We start from the raw sequence: 23,956 nt of genomic DNA, 5'->3' as shown, positions 1-23,956 counted from the left end.
TTTTCATCTTTACAGCTCGTTTGTTAAACAATGTGGAGTGTCTTTCACTGAAGGGTGGATGGAAAAGGCTTCCAGCTCCCCTTGTGCATACGCTTCTTTCTCATCCTCTGACGTCCCAGGAACATTATAGGATAGTCACACGACCTAAACATGCACTTCCCAAACTCTACTCTTTGGTCAGAACTCTTCAAATACACGCTTGCTCTCTTGGAAGTCTATTTTACATACTTATTCTCAAGGACATACATGAGAATGAACCTTGAATTCTCAAGCTCCGCCCCACCCTCGTTCTGAATCCCAACCCCAATCATATGAATTCCTTATTGTGTTTCAACGTGGACACTCTCTGGCTTATTTGGGCCTATTTTATCTTCATTTCCTTTTCACTATACAATCACCAAAATACTGGTATCGCGTTTACTCCATATGTTCTGGCACCAAGTCTCTTAATGCTATCCACGCTGGTAGCATAACAGACCTAAAGAGTATCAAGGGTCGGAAAGACCTTTAATGAAAATGATGGTATCGTAATTTATCAATGGCATAGAAGGTGCTGATGCCAGAATGTTGTGTTTGCTGGCTTGTCCTAGCAACAGAGCGCTTGTCTAGTGTGTGCGAGGCCCTGGGTTCAATGCCCAGTACCTTTACATTTTCATTAAATCTGGGCTGCATTGTTGAGACACATGGCTTCTCCACAAAGGTCTCCTGCCAGTCGCCCTCCCCCTCAACACCACGCCCCACCCCGTTATCGCTCTTGCTCATGTCTCATACTTGCTTCTTGAGCACATTATTCTAGACTAGTCTCTAAGGTCCGAGAACAGAAGTCTTCCCGGTTCAACTCTGTCCCTTGGCCTTTACAAAGCAAGGAGCAGAGAGTGAGCTGCAACAGATGTTTGTCAAATCAGTTTTCTTTCCACGCCAGGAGTAAAGGTCTAATTTCATTAATACACACTCTCACCATCAACACGGAGGCACTAAAAGTCACCGTTTTTACAAGGCAAACTGACTCTTAATTAAATAGTCCTAACAGTTACAGCACACGTGTACACACATTCAAACACCCACCCTGCTATTTTTTAGGCCTACTGTTTTCACTTGCTTTTAGAGGAACGGCAAAGTAGATCTTGAGAATATAAATCCACCAAATTAGTGTCCCATGTGCAAAAACATTCGGACAAAGTCATCTCCAGAAACAATGCGCAAGGTGGGGCAAACAGATCAAACTTTCTGGACCACAGCTACAGTGTAGCCAAGGCTGAACAAGCCCTGAAGAGGAAGGATCCTCGCAAAGGCATCTTTCCCAGTACTGTCGTTGAAGGTATCACAGATTTGCAAACCTTGCCTAGCTGGCCTCAGAAGACCTACATCGTCCTCACCCTAATCCACAGCCCACCCAGAAGCACGCTGCCCACTCACAACCACCATCCCCTGACCTGCTTTAGGCCTCTTTCATTAGGAAAGATCTAAGGGAATCCTTGATTGGCCCACCCATCCAGTCTTATCCCTTCTACCAATTTCCCCAAAAGCTTAACTTGGAAAGGCAGAGTCTTGCTAAGTTGCCCAGCTTCCTGGGCTCAAGTGATCATCCTGCTTCAGCCTCCAGAGCACTTGGACAGCAGACATGGCCTCTATACCTGGTCTCCCAATATGTATGTGTTCATGCAGATACATACACATGTGAACAGCAGGTGTGCGCACAAGCATGCATGCACAAGGAAGCTAGAGGGCAACCGTGGATTGCATTCCTCAGGGCTGTTCACCACGACTTTTTGAGACAGGGTCTCTCGTTGACCTAGCATTTGTCAGGTTAAGCTGATTGGTTAACATCAATTAACCAGCCTGCCTTCTTTATGTAGATGCTAGGGATCAAACAGGTTCTCATGCTTGCACGGCAAATACTTTACAATCTCTCCAGCCTCCCCAAGTCACACTTCTAATGCTGAGACTAATCCTGGTAATGTATTGTTACGTTATCATTTTATAAAAGCAACTTAGATAAGTGAACAGCTTGCTTGTACCACGTGTCTGACCGGCGCAGTGAGTCTGGCGCCTAACCATCATCCCTGCGCTATACCCCGGGAAAGCAGATCCCAGGTACTGAGTCTGATGCCCAACCATCATCCCTGTGCTGTACCATGGGGAAGGGGAAGCAGATCCCAGGAGCTGAGTCTGATGTCCAGCCATCATCCCTGTGCTGGACCAAGGGGAAGCAGATCCCAGGTACTGAGTCTGATGTCCAGCCATCATCCCTGTGCTGGACCACAGATCCCAGTTAAAGGAAAAAGAACCAGCATCAGAGCTAGATGAGTTTAAAGCTGAGCCTGAGCTATGAGGAGAAAGCACCCACACAAAACATGAGTGCCAAACAGGCATTGCTTCCCTAGCACTCCTGGTGCTTCCACTGGGTCCTAAGGGGAGTCTGAGAGGAATGGTTATAGAAATAATGAAATGTATACACCATGGACAGTACAGAAAGGTGCTTGCTGGCACTGAGTAAAATGGGAGGTGTGCTGCCTAAGTACCAAATTTTTCACAATTTTGTATCAAAATCACTTTATTCTACTTATGCACAAAAATAGCACATGGCTGATTTAAGTTAACCTCTCAAACACACGCTGGCCCAGTCCCGAACTCTATAGATCCATGTGGATTTCTACACCCAGAACAGCCATTCTGAAGCAATAGAGGGCTTAAGATTTTCACTATTGGGCTGGAGAGATGGCTCAGTGGTTAAGAGCATTGCCTGCTCTTCCAAAGGTCCTGAGTTCAATTCCCAGCAACCACATGGTGGCTCACAACCATCTGTAATGAGATCTGATGCCCTCTTCTGGCCTGCAGGCATGCATGCAGGCAGACCATTGTATACTTAATAAATAAATCTAAAAAAAAAAAAAAAAGATTTTCACTACCTTACACTTCTATAATATATCTGCTATGAAAAAAGAAAAAGCAAAACTAGAAAACCATAGCTTTATGCTCTCTGATGACTCAAGTCCTTTAGCCTGTATTGTATTCTTCATCACCTAATAGGCCTCCCTTGTTCTCCCTTATAAACATTATACTATGTACACACTTGAGCTATTTACACATATACATGTAAACATACATATATGCACTGTAGGCTAGGATCTGCACATGGAGAAGACATGATTCTTTCTGAGTTTTGGTGACCTCAATATATTTTGCAACTCTATCCATTTTCCTGCAGTTTTCATGATTTCACTCTTCTTTACAGTTGAGTAATGTTCTATTTTGTATATGTACCATATTCTTGTTATGCATCTGTTGATAGACATATAGAGCTGATTCGTTTGCCTTGCTGTCATGAATAGAGAGGCACTATCACACAGAATCTAGTATCTTGGTGATAGGTTGTGGACTTCAAGTATATGCCCAGGAATGGAATTCTTGGGTCATAGTGTATTTATTTTTATTCTTAGAAACTTACAGACTGCTTCCCAAACAACGCATTGTTTTTGCATTCCCCCCAGAAATGAGTAAGGGCCCCTCTTTCCCCACACCCACACTTGTCAGATTGCTTGATGACCACCATTCTGACTGGAGGAAGGTTATATCTTACAATAATTTTAGTTCACATTCTCTGATGACTAGGGATATTATCACTCAATAGTGATTAGTCTTCTGTGTGTCTTCTATTGAGACATGTGTGTTCCATTAGAACATCTATTGACTGGCAAATTTATTTCCTTGTTACTTACTTTTTGCAGTTTTGGGATATAAATTGCCTTTCTGAAGTACAGCTGGTAAAGATGCTCTTGCATTTTGTGGGATGCTTGTCTAGACTCCTTTGTGCACAAACTTTTTAATTTCAAGAAATTCCACTTGCCGATACCGGGGGCTAGTTCCTGCATCACTGAGTTCAGTTCAGACAAGTGTCGTCTACCCTATGTCTTCAGGAATGTTTGCTGGTTCCCTCTTGCAGCTTCAGGTTTTAAATAAAGACCTTTAATCTACTGTGAAAGGCAGGAATCTAATTTCATTCTTCTCTAGGTAGATATCACAGATACGTCAGCCCCATTTGTTGAAAGGCTTTTTTTCCCACTGCATGGGTTTTTGCTTCCTTTGTCAACAATTAGGTTCCACCCTACAGATCCTAACTCTATTCTATTGGTCTAAGAGGATGTTTGTATACCGGGCTGTATTTGGGCACTATCTCTGTAGTATAATTCGAGGTTAGCTATTGTGATACCTCCAGCCATGTTTCTTACACCTTCAGATTGTGTTGGCTATTTGTAGACTTTTTTAGTTCCATATAAATTAGGACTGCTTAATTCTTTTTTTTAACCCCTGACACAGTTTCTCTGTGTAGCTTTGGCACCTATCCTGAAACTCACTTTGTAGACTATGATGTCCTCGAGAGATCTGCTTGCCTGTGCCTCCCAAGTGCTGGGATTCAAGGGGTGCACCACCACCACCCAGTATGACTGTTTAATTCTTAATCTGTGAAATATGATGTTGGGATTTTGGTGGTATTGTAATAAACATGTAAATTAATTTTTTTGATATAGCCATTTTAACCATATTAATTCTTCCAGTTCAAGAGTATGAAAGAAGATACTAACCACATATAAAATTTAAACTATAAATGAAACAATTATAAAAAAAATTCTGCAGTATGGTGGGACTATCACGGGGTATAGCAAAATGGAGTGTACTGGAAAAGAGAAAGCCAAGTGTAAGAAAATTTCCCTTCCTTCATGATTGATGCTTAAACATTTATTTGTAATGAATTTTCTTTGAATGAGGAACACAGATAAAATAAACACTGAAGACTATGCTGCTGCTTTCAAACATATGGCACCCAATACAAAATAGATCCAGAAACAAAGAAAGAAAGAAGGATGGACAAGGTTGCAGTAACTATTTCACTCCTGCTCACCTGCAAACAGTGGCGGGTGGTCAATTCCTTTTATTTCACTAAAGAAAGAAACCAGGTCAATGCCTTCATTCATATCTTTTATATGATTGTTATGAAGACAGCCACTTTACTACTGGAAAATTCATGATTTCATAATGGATGTGTTTCCTAGGGCGGGAAATGAAAGCTAAAGAATGAACTCCTAAATGGCCCTCCTCTGTCCTGATACTTCTACTATTAAATATTTTATTCTCCTAGAGAAAGCCCTGAGGCCTTCACAGCGGGGCATAGCCAGTCTTTCAGCCCTGATCCAGCCTACTCTAAGGAATACCCTGGAAAAGGTAGGCGAGTCCACACTACAAGAGAAACACCTTCAAAAAAAAAGGAATGATAGCAATTTCCAGAACCAGAGACATCTACCAGCCAAGGTAATTTCTACCAACTGGACATGACAAACAGATTTAACACATCATTGAGAGACTATTTGGCATTGAAAAGCAATTGAGTCTCAGTTCATAGTTAATAAAATGAACAGCTTTTGTGGATAAGATTCAGAGAGAGGGAGAGAATGGAAATCAACTACAGTGTTACTTACTGTAGGTAACACAGACCATTTTTTAAAGGATCTGGGCAATGGATTCACATAGGAGCATATGTTACACAAGTATCACTTGCTTAGCCGGAAAGGTTAACTGCACACAATCACAAAGCACAGGAATGTGCACCAGAAACAACCGACACCTTACTACAGAAACTAAAAGATTGCAAAAGAAAGCGTAAACTAGAAAAGTCACCATGCTCCGTGAGGTGACACACAGTGCTAGGCAGTGACCATCTTAGCGGGAACACAGACGACACGAGAAAAGGAAAAGACAGGGATGTAGGAGAGGCAGGTGCTCTACAACTGGGAGAGACAACACCTGACAGGGACTTCAGCCCTGAATTGGGGTAGTGACTATCGTGGGAAGAGGGGAAGCAGAGCTTGGAAGGGTCACAAGATTGGAAACAGAATTGGATCATGTGGAGTGAGGGGGCGCGCACAACTGTCCAAATTGAAGAGTAGAAATACAGGGCACGAATCAGGAGGCTGGCGCACCAGCCGGAGCAGAAGGTCTGGGAATTTCCCCTAGAACAGGAAAGATGACTGCAGTCACCTGGTAACACGGAAGCATTAACGAGGCAGGCAATCAGCAGGAAGATAAAGAGCCAAATTAACGCGGGGTTAAAACACAAACAATAACTTCTTTACAGCTATGGCTATAATTTCAGCTCCTTACATGCCACTGCATAAAAAGAACGTTGTAGTAATTACCTACAGTAACTAGGAATTAGGAAATTAACGTAAAACCCAAAGCAATAACAAATAAATTGCATAGCTCAAAACAGTGGCTTCTTGTTCACTTGCGATAAAACTCTAATGGTCTAAATGCTTTCACTAGCAAGGTACTTTTAATAAATTAGCTTCATTGGATAGCACTGTGATATTAAATAGTCTCCAAATAAAACCAACAGTCTGCTTATAAAATACACACTGAACAACAGCTTTTGTGTATGGCAGGAAAAAATGTTTTAAATGATCTTTTAGCAGCAAAAGTCACACATATGGACAATATACACATATACTCTGTCCCTCCTGGAAACGCATTAAAAAGGTAGATGTGAATGTGAATATGTGCTAACTTTTCCCTGTATTAAACTTATAGTTTCATGTCATTTTTAACATATCCCTGTGACCTATTTTAAAGGAAACACTGAGAAAATTCTAATTAAGATCCAAATAGCTTAAAAGTTCTAGAAGAAAGAAAAATAATGAAAACTACAAAACATCCCAGCAATTAAATTTGAAAATGGGTAAAGGACAGAGATGTCTCCAAAGGAGATAGGCCAATGATTAACGGGAAGGTGTTGAGATGAAAGATGCTCAAACACCCCTTGCCATTGGCGATGTACAAACCCAAACAATGAGCTACCACCTCACACCCACACCAAGATGACCAGGGTAAAAGAAGCAAACATCGACGAGCAGCCAGAGTTATTAGAGCCTTGAGCATTGCCATTGTGAAGGCAAACTAGTGTAGCCCCTGCGCAAAGCAGCGTGAAAGTGCCTCAAATAACTACATATACTTACTGTATCTTCCAGCCATCCAAGTCTAAATGTAAACCAGAGGAGCTGAAAGAGGGGCGTGTGATAGGTGTAAACACCTGTGTTAGCAGCAGTACTAGTCACCGTAACCCAAGGGTGGAAGACACCAAAGTGTTCATAGGCAGATCAATAGAGCACAGTGTGGATAGATATGTGAGGGGTCGTTATTCATCCTTAGGAGGGAAATGTTGACATGGCCACAACATGAATTAAGTTGAAGACGTGGTGCGAAGTCACGTTAAGTCAATCGACAGGAAAACTCTTGCATGGTTTGTCTTCTATGAGCTTCAACAGAGTATGAAAATTCATAGAGACAGAAAGAATAGGTATGACTGCCAAGGGCTGGGAGAAAAGGACACTTAGGTAATAGGGCTTGAAATGTTTGCGAAATGGGAATGGTGGGTCCACAACAATGCGAATGTGGGTAAGCCAGGTGGTGGTGGCTCATACCTAATTTAATCCCAGCAGAGGCAGGTGGATCTCTGAGTTCAGGTCCAGCCTGGTCTACAAGAGCTAGTTCCAAGACAGGCTCCAAAGCTACAGAGAAACTCTGTCTCAAAAAAAAAAAATCTGTACAGGTGACAATAGTGAAAATGGCAAATTCTTTCATGTGAGGCATTTCAGTTATGATTCTTTAAAGGTCAGAAGCAAAGCTTTCTATTTTAACACACAGTTACATAGACAGATTAGTAAACTTGCATACAGACCTCAGAACGAAACTTCAGGATAGGAGGGAATTTGTATTGAGATACTTAAACTAAAAACTAAGCGGTACTGTGGTGTGTGGTAAAAAGACTCCATCTAGAGGCCGGTGGCTTAATTCAATTCCAGCTCCACCACACACCAGCCGGGGACAGGCTACTGAGCCTCTCTGGGCTTCTACTTCCTCTGTGTAGAGTGGGTGATTACAGCCAAGTGGATCGCACGTTAAATCCCAGCACTGGGGAGACACAGGCAGGAAGATCTATGAGTTAGAGGCCACCCTGGTCTACAGAGCTAATTTCCAGGATAGCCAAGGCTATACAGGTAAACCCTGTCTCTTGAAAAGGAAAGGAAAAAAGAAAGGTGACTACAGTTGCATTACCTCACAGGTCCTCATGAGCAACAAATGACATAGAACTGTAGCTAGCAAAGACTGCCCTGAAAATACTAGCTCCTTGCTCTGATTGGCCACCAACATGCATTGTGTAGAAAAGCAAAATATTTTAAATGAAACTATAAAATGATTATATATATATATATATATAATGATTTACATTATAAAAATGATAACTAAATATGTCATTTTCCTGTACAAGGTGAAGGTCTCGTTATATAGAGGAATAAGCAAACTAAAAGGAAACTCTGACAATGTAAAAAAATAAACTTAAAAATCTATGTATAAAGTTAACGGACAAGTGGCAGCATCAACTCAGTTCAAATTATTTGCTCCAAATCACAAATAAACAAAAGCTCTATGGGCAAGTAAAGTCAATATTTTACGGTTGTACCCCCATCTCTAATACCTTTCCTGGCTCCCCAACTGCCACTTTTACGCTCTATCTCTGGTGTTCCCACAGAGAAAACATTTAAAGCTGAATACTTGCTTTCCTGACCTCTTCGGATGAAAGGAGTGATGATCATCTCTGGTTGAGTTCTGAGAAGCGTGCTGACAAGAAATATGTCTCCTCCCTGATAAACACCCGCAGGCATGTGAAGACAAAGCCTCTACCCTGGGACACTGTCCTTGGCTTCTAGCCTTTGAGAACAGCAGCCCGAGTTTGCGACACGTGGAACTTTTGGCGACCATGTTTTAACTGATTTTTGTCACTAATAGGCTGATCAGAAGGGGAGGAAGGACAAGAAAGCAAGAGACGACATTACTTAATCACCAAACTGGAAATGGCCTTCCTCTAGGCTTCCTGTCAAATAGATGCACAAACCTGTGTTTTTAGTCAATTGTTACCTGATTCAAGTTGCTCTTACCTGCCCTATTACCTTGCCAGTGGTGTTAGATGTGGGTAACTGATCTTCTGTGGCCAGCTCTGACTGACTTTGCTCCTCCATCCCTAGCTGTCCCTTCTTGACCTCTCCGTGATTTCCCCTCATTCCCTACTCCTTTCAGCTAAAAAGACCAGACAGGTGTCCTGGACAAAGTCACTTTCCACACTTAGTGGTATCCTTCTCCAGTGTGCTGTTTTTCACATCTATCTACAGGTTTCTGAATCCCAAATCTGTATCCCTAAACCAATGCCTTTTAGACCACACATGCAAAGCTGCGACTCCATACCTGGTTTATATCTACTATTCGCCTCAACTCAGTATCTCTAAAACTGAGTTCCTGATCTCCATTCTATCATCATCGTCCCTTCTACGTCAGCTGAGAGGCACATCTATCTGTTCCTCATCGCTCATTCAACCCCATCAAGCTCTCCTTCTAACAACCAGCATCAGCATATAGCCAGAACCTGCCACAATCTTCGGCTGCAATTCCAGCAACACCACTTCCTCCCCAGCTCCTAAACCCACTTGCACTCAAGTCTGTTCTCAACACAGAGAAACTCTAAAGGTTTAAGTCACTAAGACTCAGAGCCAAAGCCCTTATGGTTTTTAAGCCTACCCATAACTTGGCTCTGCATTCGCCAGCCTTCCCATTTCTTTGCTCCTCCCTCGAGCCTCCAGTTCCTAGAACCCAGTTCTCAGGTGCCTGCTGCTGTTCGGAGGCCTGGTTCCTTCAGTCCTTAACTCACAGCCCCGTGCCCACTGCACTAAAATTTCACTCCCACCACGTGGACACGCACACAAGTGTGCACGCACTTTTAAAAGTTTTTCTATCTTCTCCGATGATCAGTACCAAATGCACTATGGGCTTTATTCATACACAGCCCATTTTACACAGCATGGCAGAATGTCCAGGGCCCGTTTTGATTCCGTATTCACTGTCATTCTCTAGCACATAAGTGAGTTCATGTGCATTCAATAAATATCTGAGTATCAAGTTATACACCGATTTAAATGCCATTTTGCACCTGTCTAAATATGAATTTCAGGAAAGAGCTGCAGAAACAACAAAATACTGGCAAGTGCTTTGGAAAACATTCTGGCATCAGAGACGGTGCATAGACTTGCATAGTGTTTCTGAATGACAACTTAATAAAACAAACCCAAAGCATTAACAACGTCCACACCCTTTGAGTCCACCTAAAGGAATGTATCCAGAAACAGACTAGCTTATGTATATCTGTACAAAGTTCTTCTGTGTAAGGCCATTTATTATAGCATGATGCGGGAGATCTGGAAACCTCTCTAAATGCTCATAAACTATCTAAAGAAGCAAACAGTCATTATGACGTCAACAAGCCCCCAAGAACACATGTGTTGAAAACTTAATCACCAGTGCAGCAGTGTTGGGAGGAATGGCCTCTTAAGGAAATTGAGGCTGTGACAACTTGGGACTCAAGAAAGAAACAATGTACTTTTGGGCTGCGTGGTTACTGGGAGAGCAGGTTTGTTAAACAGGTGAGTTTGATATCCTCTTTCATGTTTACTCTCTCATACTCTCCCTTGCCTGTGTGCATGGGATGGTACCAGCACTGAATCCTTGGACTTCCCATTGTTCAGACTGCATGCCAAATTAATTTCTATCATTCCCAAATTACACCTCCTGTAGTGTTGTTACAGTACCATACTACAAACCTACAATCAGCACATGCAGAAAATGATGTCAATAAAAAACAAAGCTACACAGAAACCCTGTCTCAAAAAAAACAAAGAACGAGAGAGAGAGAGAGAGAGAGAGAGAGAGAGCCATGTTACTAACAAAATTTAAAAATCTTAAATAGGGGGGCTCTGCTGTTAAGAACACTTGTTTCTCTTCCAGATGTCCTGAGTTCAATTCCCAGAAGCCACAGATAGCTCACAATTATCTTTAGTGAGATCCAGTGCCCTCTGCTGACATCCAGGTGTACATGCAGATATAGTACTTGATAGAAAAAGAAACCTTAGCCGGGCGGTGGTAGCGCGCACGCCTTTAATCCCAGCACTCGGGAGGCAGAAACAGGCAGATCTCTGTGAGTTCGAGGCCAGCCTGGTCTACAAGAGCTAGTTCCAGAACAGGAACCAAAAGCTACGAAGAAACTCTGTCTCGAAAAATCCAAAAAAGAAAAAAAAAAGAAACCTTAAACGTTAAACCTTAAACGCATTTCAAGTACCTTGTAAACAGAACTAATCTGACTGCTGATCATTCACAATGGGATTTCTATTGGCCCTGTAAATATGTCCATATCTGCACAGGAATACTAGCCATACATTCTGACAGCAGAAAGTTATTGTGGTGGTAAATTGAAAGGAGGGTTTTTTCCCCTCTCCTTGTTGTTCAGTTAAAATGTTACTTTTATAATAACCTACTATGATGGAAAGAGAAGAATTGAAAAACTACCTAAATCAACTGATTAAAATTCAAAGCATTGGGGAAGTCAAATCATACTGGCTGCCTTTGCTGGAAAACTGCCCCTCTGTTCTTTATTACAGATCTGGTCCTGGTGTGTCCTCACTGGCCATGTACCTTCCTCTATTTCCAGCCTCTCTGTCCTTGTCCTCCACCTCTAAATTATCCTGCCTAGTTTTCCATCCATGTGTATTCTTTCTATTTCTGGGTTCTGTTTGTTTGTTTGGTATGTTCTCTTTATGAGACAGGGTCTGTGTAGCTCAAACTTAGGGCAATTTGCCTGCCTCCACCTACCAAGGGCTGCAAACACAGATAAAAATCACCACATCTACCCTTCTGCGGGGTCTTAAACATTAGAAAACACCAGCGTCAATTAAGACTGGTCTTCAATCCAAGTAAGGGCATAAACCAGAGGCTTGACACCCACAGTGCCTGTTTGTGGAAGTGTTATTACTTATCTTTTTTACTGTTAGAACAAGATATGAAACGAGAACCCATCACCTTCCTTATTCAGCTGGTAAGAATCACAATCTGTTCGATTCTCTAGGTTTGGATTACGCCATGCAACTAGTAACCCTCCAGCTACCTGCTAATTCAATTACCATCCAGGACACAGGGCTTCATCTCCACCCTTTGCTCACATACTGTGAAGTGTGACTTCAGGATTTAGCCACGATAATGCTCTCCCCACATGCTTGGATTCAAAGGCAAGCTGACATTAGGAACCACAGCAGCACAGGTGAATCACCACATAAACAACCCCAGGCCTAAGAGGGGTAATTTGGCAGAGCAACAAGAACATCCACCAAGCAAGGTTCTCACGATGACTGGAATAACGCAGAAGCGGGTGCTGAGGGCGGTGCCGTCGGTACCTGTCTCTGAGCACTTTCACCGAGTATATCGGCTGGCTCAGAATGGGCACTAAACAAAAATAACTCCCTTAGTCACGGGCCTGGGAACCTGAGAGAACATTTAAAATTCGGAGCACAGTAAACCAAGAGTTGGAGAGTCCATCCTTCCTGAGCCTTCCCGAAATAGAGCCTTCCATAGCCACCAAGGAAGATTTTAGCAGGTGACACTTACACTGAAAATCAAGAAAGGAATGCAGGAAAAGCCTGGGGTGTGTCTCAATAGGAAAGGCATTTGATTAGCACAGGGTCCTGGGGACAAGGGCAGCGTCAAAACCACCAGCAAAGACAGCTTCCAGGCTCATTAGAAGCCAAGTTTATGGGCAGAACTACTTTGTGTAGGAAGCTTATTGAGACTTCAACATTGATCACAATCTTAGTTTATTTCCTTTCCTAGGGTTACAAAAAAATATGAGTCAATTAAAATCCTCGGAAACTTTTGGGGTGAATCATCTATGGTCATAAAAGTGAGCTGGAAAACTGGGTCAATGCTGTTCCTCGCTTTCACTCATTTCACCTCTTTGTTCTCCCTAATCTAACATCTGCATTCTTCTTCATTCCCTTTATTTCAAGGGCAAATTCTTGTGGATGCTGCTGCACCTCTAGTCTCTCATTGTCTGGCTGTTGCAATTATCTCGTTGTTCTTATCCTCATTGGCTTTGTCCACAGGTTGAAGTAACCTCTATACATTTGTATCATCTCTCATCAGAAACATGCACCCATCTTTGGAAGTAGTTTGTAGCCATTTACCTCCTGAAAACTTTTTAATTTTTTAATTTTTAATTTTCTCTTTTTAATTTTGACTTACGACCTCTCCCTGTATATATCCAACCATCGAACAAAGAAAACTGTAGGCATACCCTTGAGACCATTCTCCACCAAGCAAACCAATCAGGATGTCCACAATATTTTAAACACACGCTATATTTTCTACTCCCTGATCCATGTAGGAGCCTTGGGATTTACATCTAGATGACCAGAACCCATCTGACGGCAGCTCCCCTGAAACAGAAGCTCAATGCTCACTGAACACATCCAGACGCTGACCCTACTACTCCCAGATACGCTACAGCCTTTCAGAAGCTTTGGTGATGCCCGCAACCTCGCCTACTAACACGCTCCTTTTGATGCACACAAAGATTAGCTCAAAGGTCCCCATTCTTCTCCAGTCTCCCCTTAGGCTGAGCTGGTTTCCTCCCTGTACTGTAGAGACTCAGTGTTTTGTCTAAGTCCCTGATCAAGTCAAGCTAAAGGACGCTTTAAATGCCCGTTATATAACAGGTGTATTGTGCTGAGCACTGGAAATATAAAAATAACTCATCCCTGGACCCTGGCCTGTGGATGTCAGTTTGGCAGAAGACAGTCATGTAAGAAAATTAGCACACAGCATAGCACACAGTCTCAGCAGCCAGGACATTCGGCGGAGAAGGCTCGGCTCAGACACCCCTCTCCGGTCCCCCAGTCTCGCAGTCTAATGGACTGTCCAGTACAGAGCAGGTATTCCTCGATGGCTAAGTGACTGCGCAGTGACACCTCATGCGTCACTCTCTAGAGCAATTTCCAGAGTTTGCTTTATAGCCCCCTCCAGAGCTGTGAACAAACACACAAGAAAGCTTAGGATAGTGCTTGCCATATCATAACACTCCCGAGCCCATCCGCTATGATTATTGTTGCAATAGAAGTCCCAGGACACACTCTTAAGTGCTGTAGTTACTGACAAATATAAGACTATCTGCTAGTAGTGATAATTTCCAGATTTTAGTAACTATTAGACATGAGAAAATTTCTACTTTATCTCTCTCAAACTCAGAAGAATACTGTAAGATCTTTAAAGATTTTTAAATGCTGAATGAACGAAAGTGTTTATACAGGTCCAGAAGCTGCGCTTGAATGAGAAACCACAATAACAGACATGTCATGACGAGTTCTAGATGTACTACTATCTCAGAAGGGATGTAAAAGAATGGGTTAGTAAACCTACAATAAGTCAAATACAAATGAAGGTTTATTATCACCAAGGGCTACTTCTCTTTCTCTAGAGTAAAACTACAAGCTGTCTCTTGCCATGCAGCCCTGATTCACTTCAAGGACTCACTCACCCAGAGAAGCATACTCTTATTAGCCCACATCAGTCCAACTAAAATGGATGGTGAGCGAATCTCTGTGGACGGCAGAACCAAGCACAGCACAAGGAGCCTCCTGGCTGAGCACGTCCACTATGCTGTCAGTTTCCAACAGTCTTGTCGAATTCACACTGCAGAAAGCTGAGAAGACCACTTGAAGTGCGGGGCCTAAAAAGGACACAGTCTCTAAACCATTTAGCTAGGGACAGACAATTTTTAATTTGCTCAAAACCAATTCCAATGGTGTATCTTCAGAGTGACGACGCCAGGCTAAGAGCTCGAACTAGGTGGGGAGGGGTGCTGCCTGGTTTGAGTTCCACCTCTGCCCTTCCCAGCTGCAAAACCCCAGTTGTCCTTTAACTAAGCCGTGGCAGTTTTCTAGTTTGCATGTTGGGAATAAGCCTCAGAACACCATCGTGAGGGTGAACTAGTCAGAGGCCTAGAAACTGGCAGCCCTTGAGTTGAGGGAGCTGATTATCCTCAGCATAATGCTTGTTACGAAAATTTCCATCATTATCTAATCATACTTAATTGACTTCATTAACAAAAGAAAACAGAGCGGGGGAGCTAGTCCACTTGCTTTGCCTGCTCAAGGCCCAACTGGCATTCCTGGGTTCAACCCTAGCACCTCTGCCAACAGCAGCACCCGCAGTCAAAAGCGAAAGCACTCGAGTTTGACTTGTATTATTTTATATTCTGGCATCATATACAGGTTTCCGTGTTCGGCAATGAAATGGAAGTACCACAATGGCTTAACGGTGTTCTTTCTCATGCTCATGTTTTTTGTTTTGTTTTCTAAATGCTATTTGACTCTGGGTCTGACTTTCTGCTTAGTTTTCTGAAAGGATTCATTGAAAACCCCACGTTGGCTGGGAGGCTGCTGCCACTCACCTTCCCAACAGTCAATGTGGGAGATGACAGTGAGTGGCATCCATCGGGTTTCAGTTTGCCAATACACAAGCGCCTCATTGTACGGCAAAGGGCAAAGGCTCTCAGTGATCTAAAGGCGCTCTGTTCTTGCTCCTGGAGTTCGCGTCTCTTTTTAGCTCACCTGTATTACATTTCCTCCCTCCACAACAACACCTCCCAAATTATGGTGACTCTCCAAACGAGTCCCAGTTACTAATTTTTAAACATAATACTGCACAGCTGAGTTAGTCTTCTGTCTTATTTCAGCTAGCCAGAACAAACACCTCAGACTGGCTGACCCAAGCAACAGGAATTTATTGTCTCTTTTCTAGCAGCTGAGGCACCCCCAAGACCAAGTTCTCAGCTAAACTGATTCCAGCAAGAGTCTCTTCGTGGATACAAGATGGCCCCTTTTTCAAGTACCTCACAAGGCTCCTGTATTTCTTCTTCCTGTATGTCAGAGTTTGAACTAGGGTCTCATCTTTCTGACTTCACTTAGCTGTGAGATTCCTCACAGACCCTAGCCCCATTCCACATTTGAATCTGCGGGGAGGCAAGCATTCAGCCCACAGGAGTTCTTCTAACCATACAAAAACAAAACCTTTAATTCAAACCCACAATAGTTATAGCTACATTCCATCTTTTTCTATTCATATGTAGAAAACTGCCAAGTAATGGAGCACATGCCTGTACCATAAGTATTCAAGGTAAAGGCAGGAGAATTGCTGCAAGTTCAGGGACAGCCTGAGATACACGGCAAGTTCCAGATCAGCCAGGGAAAGAGAGTCTCAAACCTTGTCTCAAAAAGAAGTGTGTGGCCTGAACAAGATGACCCGTGGGAGTTCTGAGCAGGAAAATTCACTGTTTTGAGTAACTCACGGATTTGTCAATCATTTTTAGAAAATAACATTGGTGCTATTACAAATTATTCATATAATTAAAATCTTATCTCAAAAACAGAATTAAGTTGAATCTATGTTTCTAATACTTGGGGAAATGGATTTCTACTATATCTGTTCAACTATATTGACTACAGGATGTGAATATATTTACTTCTTTTCAAAATATTACATATTAAAAATAAATTTTGATTTTTGAATGAAACTGAAATTGTTTAAAATTCAATTTTAGTGAATATTCAAATAGGGCATGGTCTCTGGTAACAGAACAATTCTATACATCTTCTTTTTAACGTATTCTTAAACCTTTATCTTATTTAGTAAATATGCTAGCAAATCTCCCTCTCAGTATATATTATAATTTTAAATATTGTATAAACTCTTAAATTATAGCACTTTACATCACTGAAGTTGGCTTTGTAAAAACCTACCCCTCAATAAAAAAATTTCTGAATTAAATAAAAAAGAGAGAGAGAAGTGTGTGTGTGTGTGTGTGTGTGTGTGTGTACACTTAGTTTTTTAACTCTCACAAGCTCACCTGGGTTCAATTCCCAACACCCACATCAAATAAAAATAAATAAATCTTTAGACTAACAGGTCCACATTTCTCTTAGGACACAATATACATAACACATGGTAGACTTTGAAAAAGACTGATCCGTTCCAAAAAGAATTCCATCTGTTTAAGTAGACCCCAGTGGGAAGCTGACTTCCAGAAGGCGTGTGTAAGTATGCAAGCAGCCAAGCCTCCCATAATCACCCCAGTAGCAGCCATTCCTCAGAAAAGTGGGCAAGTTCCAGATCATCCCTAGAAAAACAAGCCTGCAAAAGATGTTGGAGCCTAAGATTTTGAAACCCTTATACTTGACGACCGTCCATGCCAAGGGAGGGGAAACGCATTCCAAGCCTGGCAGCTCAGGGGTGCCAGAATGAAACCAGAACACAGGGCCCCTAACTACAGGCCAGGGAGCCAGCAACCACAGCTCCACATGGCACCAAGTCCCAGGTGCTCCAAACATCAAAGCAGGAAGCACTCTCCAACTCCTGGCAAAGACCAGGAGCCCCATCAGGCAGCAGCAAGAAGGACCAGAACTCAGCCCTCCCTACTGGAGACTCCCAGTGGTGACAATATAGAAATCAAGGACCACTGCTTCCCTCCCCTCCCTGGCACACTTTAGCTTCTCTACCCCCCCCCCCAATGATGGCTACTTGGTGGGGACACGTTTCTCCACTCATTCATTTCTCCCTGGAGACGGAAATGAATGGAAATCCCTCTTCTCCCACATCATCTGGCGTCGGCTCCTCCATCCTCCTCCATCCTCATGGCCTTGGCAGTAGCCAAGAATCTGAACAGCACATGTTCAAGCATAGCAGGCGTCTCGCACCAGCAGCTTTGAGAGAGAACGGGCGAATCGATCGTAAAAAGCTAAGTTGCAGTGCCGTAAAGCGGTCCTCCGGGATCCGGCCGGCTTTATAGGTTCTGTAAAGCCGTCTCACATGTGGGAACACATCACTTTAGAGGCACATTTTTTAACATTCACTAGCAGTCACAATTTTTACGAGGGATCTACCTGGCACGCCTTTAATTTGCTCAAGGTTGTACCTACAGAAATGAGGGGTGTTCCCTACGGAACGCTCTCAGCCTGCTGGGGTGACTAAGCAGGCTTTTCTTCTTAGTCTCGGAAAGGGATGAATTTTGCACTTGCTGTCCCGGCTCACAAGGCAGAGCGATCTGAACATCTGCCAGGTTTAGTAAGGCCCTTAGTAGCCATTCTCGATACTATCAAATTTCAGACTAATCCGACTAGAGCTAGAACTTCGAAAAGACAGGCCAAGGTAAACTAAAGTTCACGTCAGGAAAGTTTAACTTCGTAGTTGCTCTCCTAGCTCTGTATTGTCTCTCAGCAAAATTGGAGGCGGGGATCTCTTCATAGGTGATGGGGGCATGTTATGAACACTCAAAAATCCTTACTGCACATTAAGTACATAGCCATTTACTAAAGTTTTGTTACATTTATTTAATGTGTGTGAGAGGAAGAGAATACACATGCCGGCGTGCATGCGTGGAGGTCAGAGGACAACCTGTGGGAGTTGGTTCTCCTTCTACTCTGGGGGACCATCAGATCAAACTCGGGCCAGAGTTGGAAGCCAGAACCCTGAGTCATCTTACAAGCTTGCTCCCCCCACCCCCAGTTTTGTTTTTGTTTTGTTTTGTTTTTTGAGACAAAGTATACATACATATACATATACATACATACATACATATACATCATTCCAGGAGGGGCTTGAACTTGCAATCCTTCTGCCTTGGCCTTCTAAGTAACAGGATTATACAGGTGCGCCACTACACTCAGGTTTTTTTTTTAATTTTAATAAAATAATTCATATGTTCCTGTTTGCTTCCTGCAGCTGCGGTAAACACCACTACTGAAAGTAACTTGAGGAGGAAACAATATTTCCTCTTAAACTTCCAGGTCAGTCCAACTGAGGGAAGTCAGGGCAAGAACTTGAGGCAGGAATGAAAGCAGAGCCCATGGAGGAGTGCTGCTTGCTGGTTTGTTCCCAGGTTTCAAGCTACCTTTCTTCTGCATCCCGGGCCCGCCTGCCTCAGGATGCCCACAGCGTCCTGGTTCCTCCTACATCAAAAATTAGCAACCAAGAAAACACACCATAGACGTGCCCTCGAGCCAATCTGATGGAAGCAATTTCTTAATTGAGGCTCCTTCTTCCCAGGCGTGTCAAATTGACAACCGAGATTATCGCAATATTTACAACAGCTCGCCAATGGCACAGTTACACACCCATGCTTCAGATAGCCTGGAAGTTTATGCGCATCAGCTACTCCCCAAAGCAGATTTGCGCTGCTCAAAGGTGGGGCGCTGTGTTGCCTCTCTCTCTCTCCATCTTTCCTGAGCAGGCTTTTGGACCACAAAAAGCTAGCTGCCTCAGTGACATAGTGCATTCGTTCTAAAACCAGATGGTCTTTCTGCTTTCTGCCAAGCCCGGTTTTAGACACAAATAATTGATAAAGGGCCGCATAAAGAGTATAGTTGAGTCTGTTTTTCTTACCAGAGCTGGACACACGCCTGATTCTCTGAGGCGATAAGGCCCTGTCGGAGCCTAGGATTCTGCTGTCATTCTTCCTCCTCAGGCAGGAGACAGCCGGCCCCACTTTGGCTTTGAGACCTGTTGCTTTCCTCAGGCTGCAGGGGTCGGGCTTGGAAATGTTTCTTCCTAGGGTGGTGGCTGTTTTGGGTGCAGAATCCTGTGAGAAAACCAGAAGATTTCAGTCTCGTGCTTTACCCATCTCTGTGGTGTCCACTTTGTGACAGAAACCTTCCGTCTCGGTGGCTGTGCCAGAGAAGTAATTAATTACCGTTTTTACTATGAATGGCTGACTTTAATTTGTCCTGATCTATCCACAGGCACATTAGTAGAACTGATCTCCAAGGCCTGGGGTTGACTTCAGCAACACTGTTCAGTCCTCTTGGTAGCGAGTACTCAGTTCCCCCTAGCTGCCTGCCTATTCTTGTTCTGGTACCTTTCAAGGCCAGGCTTCACTGGGGCTGCAGCTTGGGTTTGTTCCCTTCTCTCCCCATGGACTCATCCTATATAGCTTGTCTGCTGTTCAACTGTGACTGATGCACTTTCCCAGCCAACGCTTTCCCCTCCTGCTGCCCCTGTATTTAATTTCTGTCTGTGTCTCCCCACTGAGATTTTTCTACTCAGTAAGAACAACAACGATTCTATTATTGTTGGCGTTCACTAACACAGAGCCCTTACACTATCCAGAATACCATTCTTATTTTTTAATTTTTAGCTCGCTTACAGAATAGTGAGTTTTATGGCATACATAACATGGCAGTTTCCACAGTTACATCCTATCCACATTTTACTGGAGCTATTCCTTATCTTCTCAACCTCTTCCTCCTCCAAAATTTGCTTTCTACTTCATGTCACACGTATGTGCATATGTGTGTATACACCTACACATACATACTTAATCTAGCACATAGGCAAAATGTGATTTTTTGTCATTGGTCATCCTTTAATTCCAATTTTTAGTCCTCTTCTTTGTCATAGTCTATTTTCAAGGTGTGCATGCATTTGCATGTACACACACATATGTACTACATGGGACAGACAAATTCTTTGTCTGAAAGAAACCATGTTGTGTCTCCGAGTCTGACTTGTTTAACCCAACAGGATGATTTCTGTTCTCCAATAGGTGACAATTTCACTCATTTTTATAGATGAATAGGGTTTTGTTTACATATAATCTGCTCCTCTGCTGTCAGGCTTCTAGTCTTGCTCTGTGTCTGGCCACTGTGAATAGTGAAGCAGTTAGCGTGGATGCTTGGATGTCTCTGTGGTGAGGCTAACTTAGATTCCTTCAGGTGTAACTCCAGGTGAAGTATAGATAGTACGACGGCAGCTCTCCAGTCTAAATTCTAAACCCATTATCAACTAAAAACCCAGTAAGATTTATCTGTCATACCCTGTGGTAGTGTGAATGTAATTGGCCCCCATAGCTTGGTAGGGAGTAGTCTTGCTGAAGTAGACTTGGCCTTGTTGGGGGAAGTGTGTCACCGTGGGTGGACTTTGAGGTCTCCTATGCTCAAACTAGGCCTGGTTCAGTGCACTTCCTGTTGCCTGTGGATCAAGACGTAGGTCTTTTGGCTCCTTTTCTAGCACCATGTCTGCCTTCTCACCACCAGGACCTGACATGAGGATAATAGATAAATTTCTAATCTGTAAGTCACCCCAATTAAATGTTTTCCTTTATATGAATTATTGTGGTCGGGCGATGGTGGCGCATGCCTTTAATCCCAGCACTTGGGAGGCAGAGGCAGGTGGATCTCTGTGAGTTCGAGACCAGCCTGGTCTACAAGAGCTAGTTCCAGGACAGGCTCCAAAACCACAGAGAAACCCTGTCTCAAAAAACAAAACAAAACAAAAAAAAAGAATTATTGTGTATTGTGGTCATATTATCTCTTAATAGCAATAGAAACCCTAACTAAACCATACTCCATTTTAAGGAATAACATGAAACACTCAAAAATTAAATCAGTTTTACCTACGTCACAATTTATACCCCACCTGCTATTAACATATCCAGGTGCCCATCTTAAAGAAGCCGTGTTTGTCTTTGCTCCCTTTCTTACCTCTTAAATTCACTTTTTTACATGCCTTCATATAAAAGCCAGGCTCATTTCTCTAAAGGATTACTGAACTTATGTCCCCAGGACCATCTGGTCTCAACCTCTGCTGCTGCTTCTAGAACCCCCTTCTACAGAAACGTAGCTATAGTCTTTTTCTGTCCTGTGTGTCCACTCCCAAATTATGACATGGAGACTTATTAATTATGAAAGCTCAGCCTATAGCTTAGACTTGTTCCTAGCTAGCTCTTATAATTTAATTAGCCCATTTATATCAATCTATATGCCATCAAATGGCATTACCGCTCTTCCATCTTGCACCTCCTGTTTCCTCTCCACATCTCCTGGCATCTCCTGTGTACCTAGATTCTCCTGCTCTTCCTTTCTCTTCCTGGAAGTCCCGCCTATCCTCTCCTGCCTAATTATTGGCCATTCATCTCTCAGTTAAACCAATCAGAAAGCACTTTGTACAGATATTCTACCACACTCTTCTAAGGTCACATCAAATCATTCAGGATGTGGTAGCCCCTGCCATTGTCTTCCTTGCGTTTCCCACTCCCATCACAACCTCTACCTGGCCATCCCCTGCATCAAAATACCTTCCTATGGTTCTTTGTCTTTACACTTGGTGTTTTCCCTACCCTGAATGCAGGCCCTATACGTTATGGCAAGTGACCAAGTGGCATTTTCGTAAAAAGTTTCCCTTGATAATCTTCCTAATTGCCATCACCCATCTTCCTCTCCTGTAACACAGCAACCTGTTTACACTTGGAACTCAGAACTTAGGCTCTGGTGGCTTATTTTCTGACAGTCCCACTGGACTAGATAACACATTTGGACCAACGCTGTCTTTCTTTATATCCTTAACAAGGCTGCATATGTGGCATACACAGTAGGTGCCTAAGCAATGTTTCCACTGTAGAGATAAGGACACGGGAGATTTACTCCAAGTACAAATTCTAACACTATAAACTGCAATTTCCTTCTCCCTTTACATAGAGAAAAGCTGTGTCTCACAGAGGGGTCACTTTGCAGTGAATTATGGAGCCACAAATTTAAAATTATCCAAACCGCATGTTCTTAAGCTCAGGCTTGCATAATCCCTACCGTGACCCTCCTTTGTCTAATCACAGCTGATTATTTCCCACAGATATATAAAGTCCCACACTGATGGCTGTTGAATCCATACACTAGGCGAACTCAATACTAATTTAATAGCTATTGTCCCAAGTGAACTGCTGCAGGTCACATTGATCCTGGAGAGTGACACAGAATCCTCTACCCAGAGAAACTTTTACTTTAAGATTTTGTTATGTATCAAGTGTTCTGCCTGCATGTATTCCTGCATGCCAGAAGAGGGCACCAGATCCCATTACAGATGGTTGTTATCTGCCATGTGGGTGCTGGGAATTGAACTCAGCCTCTGGAAGAGCTCTCTCTCCAACCCGAGAAACTTTCTCTTATAAAGTAAAGGAAACTTCTCTTCAATGTATGGGAGTGAACCTTCCACGGATCATTTATTTTACTTTCAGAGCCCACATTCTGAAAAATTTTGAGGTTTTGTGAGGCATAGGAGACCTGAGTTTGAGCATCTGTTTCCTTCACAGTTGTGTGAGCTTGAAACACACCCTCTGAAGTATGACCATAGGTAACAACTGTCCTGCTGTTGCTGGAAAGAACAATGGGCATTACTGAGCATCGCTGGGACAATTAGACAACAGCCTATAAGAAAGGCACACGGGCCCATCTTTCCTTTATATAACAGCATGCTATCTTGAACACATAACCTCTGCAATGGGCAACCACTTATAACCCTCTATAGCGGTCTTAAATTACTTCTTCTAAATAAAAACCTTCCTAAAGTTTCAGGTAAACCCAGATCACCAAACAGCAGTAAGGTGGAAGGCAACCTTGAGTAAATTACGTTAGCTGGAGACTAAGACCAACAGACTGTATGCAAACACACACACACACACACACACACACACCATACCATCCTTCTACAGCAGGAACTGGGAACTGCTGAAGTGACTAACAAGATGAAACACCAGTACACGTGCTTAGCGGTCTACAATCAGCCACACCTGGAGCTGTGACAGTCAGTCTGACCTCCTCACACCCTCCCTTCCTAAGGCTAGAACTGTGTGGGGGTTGAATTAGACAAATCGGAGGACCCCACTCTATGTAAGACAGGGTCACAGAAGCATAATTCCTTATTCTGGAAGATAAGGAAAAGTGCCAGCGATGAGTCTGTGGGACAGTCCTTACAGCCTTATAAAGCATTTCACACCTAATCCTAAGGTCTCACTGCGACATTGCTAATGTGCAAACTACTGGAATCCGGCTTCCCTGATGATTCCATGGCCTTACCTCAACACCACATCATCGGCCTACAGCTACCAAAGTGGAAATATAAGGAAATAAAACCAAAATGCTCTGGTTTTAGAATGACATAAGCAATCTATATTCAAAGACCAATGTTCAGGAAACTTTATGCTAGTTTTTCTGGT

General features: G+C 43.0%; 1 protein-coding gene across 4 annotated transcripts in view; it reads right to left on the bottom strand.

The window, feature by feature from the left end:
* Positions 1 to 23,956, bottom strand: part of Mtus1 (microtubule associated scaffold protein 1) — a 139,914-nt gene that overhangs the window by 73,644 nt on the left and 42,314 nt on the right. For all 4 annotated transcript variants that reach the window (XM_041644445.1, XM_041644443.1, XM_041644446.1 and 1 more), the window contains exon 3: positions 19,357 to 19,552. In XM_041644445.1, coding sequence (XP_041500379.1) covers positions 19,357 to 19,552 — 196 coding nt within the window. The remainder of the gene's footprint in view (positions 1 to 19,356; positions 19,553 to 23,956) is intronic.

Source organism: Microtus oregoni, unplaced genomic scaffold (genome assembly GCF_018167655.1).
Source record: "Microtus oregoni isolate MIOR12 unplaced genomic scaffold, Mior012 000096F_ref0000112, whole genome shotgun sequence".
NCBI lineage: Eukaryota > Metazoa > Chordata > Mammalia > Rodentia > Cricetidae > Microtus > Microtus oregoni.
This window is presented reverse-complemented; position numbering and strand designations above follow the sequence as displayed.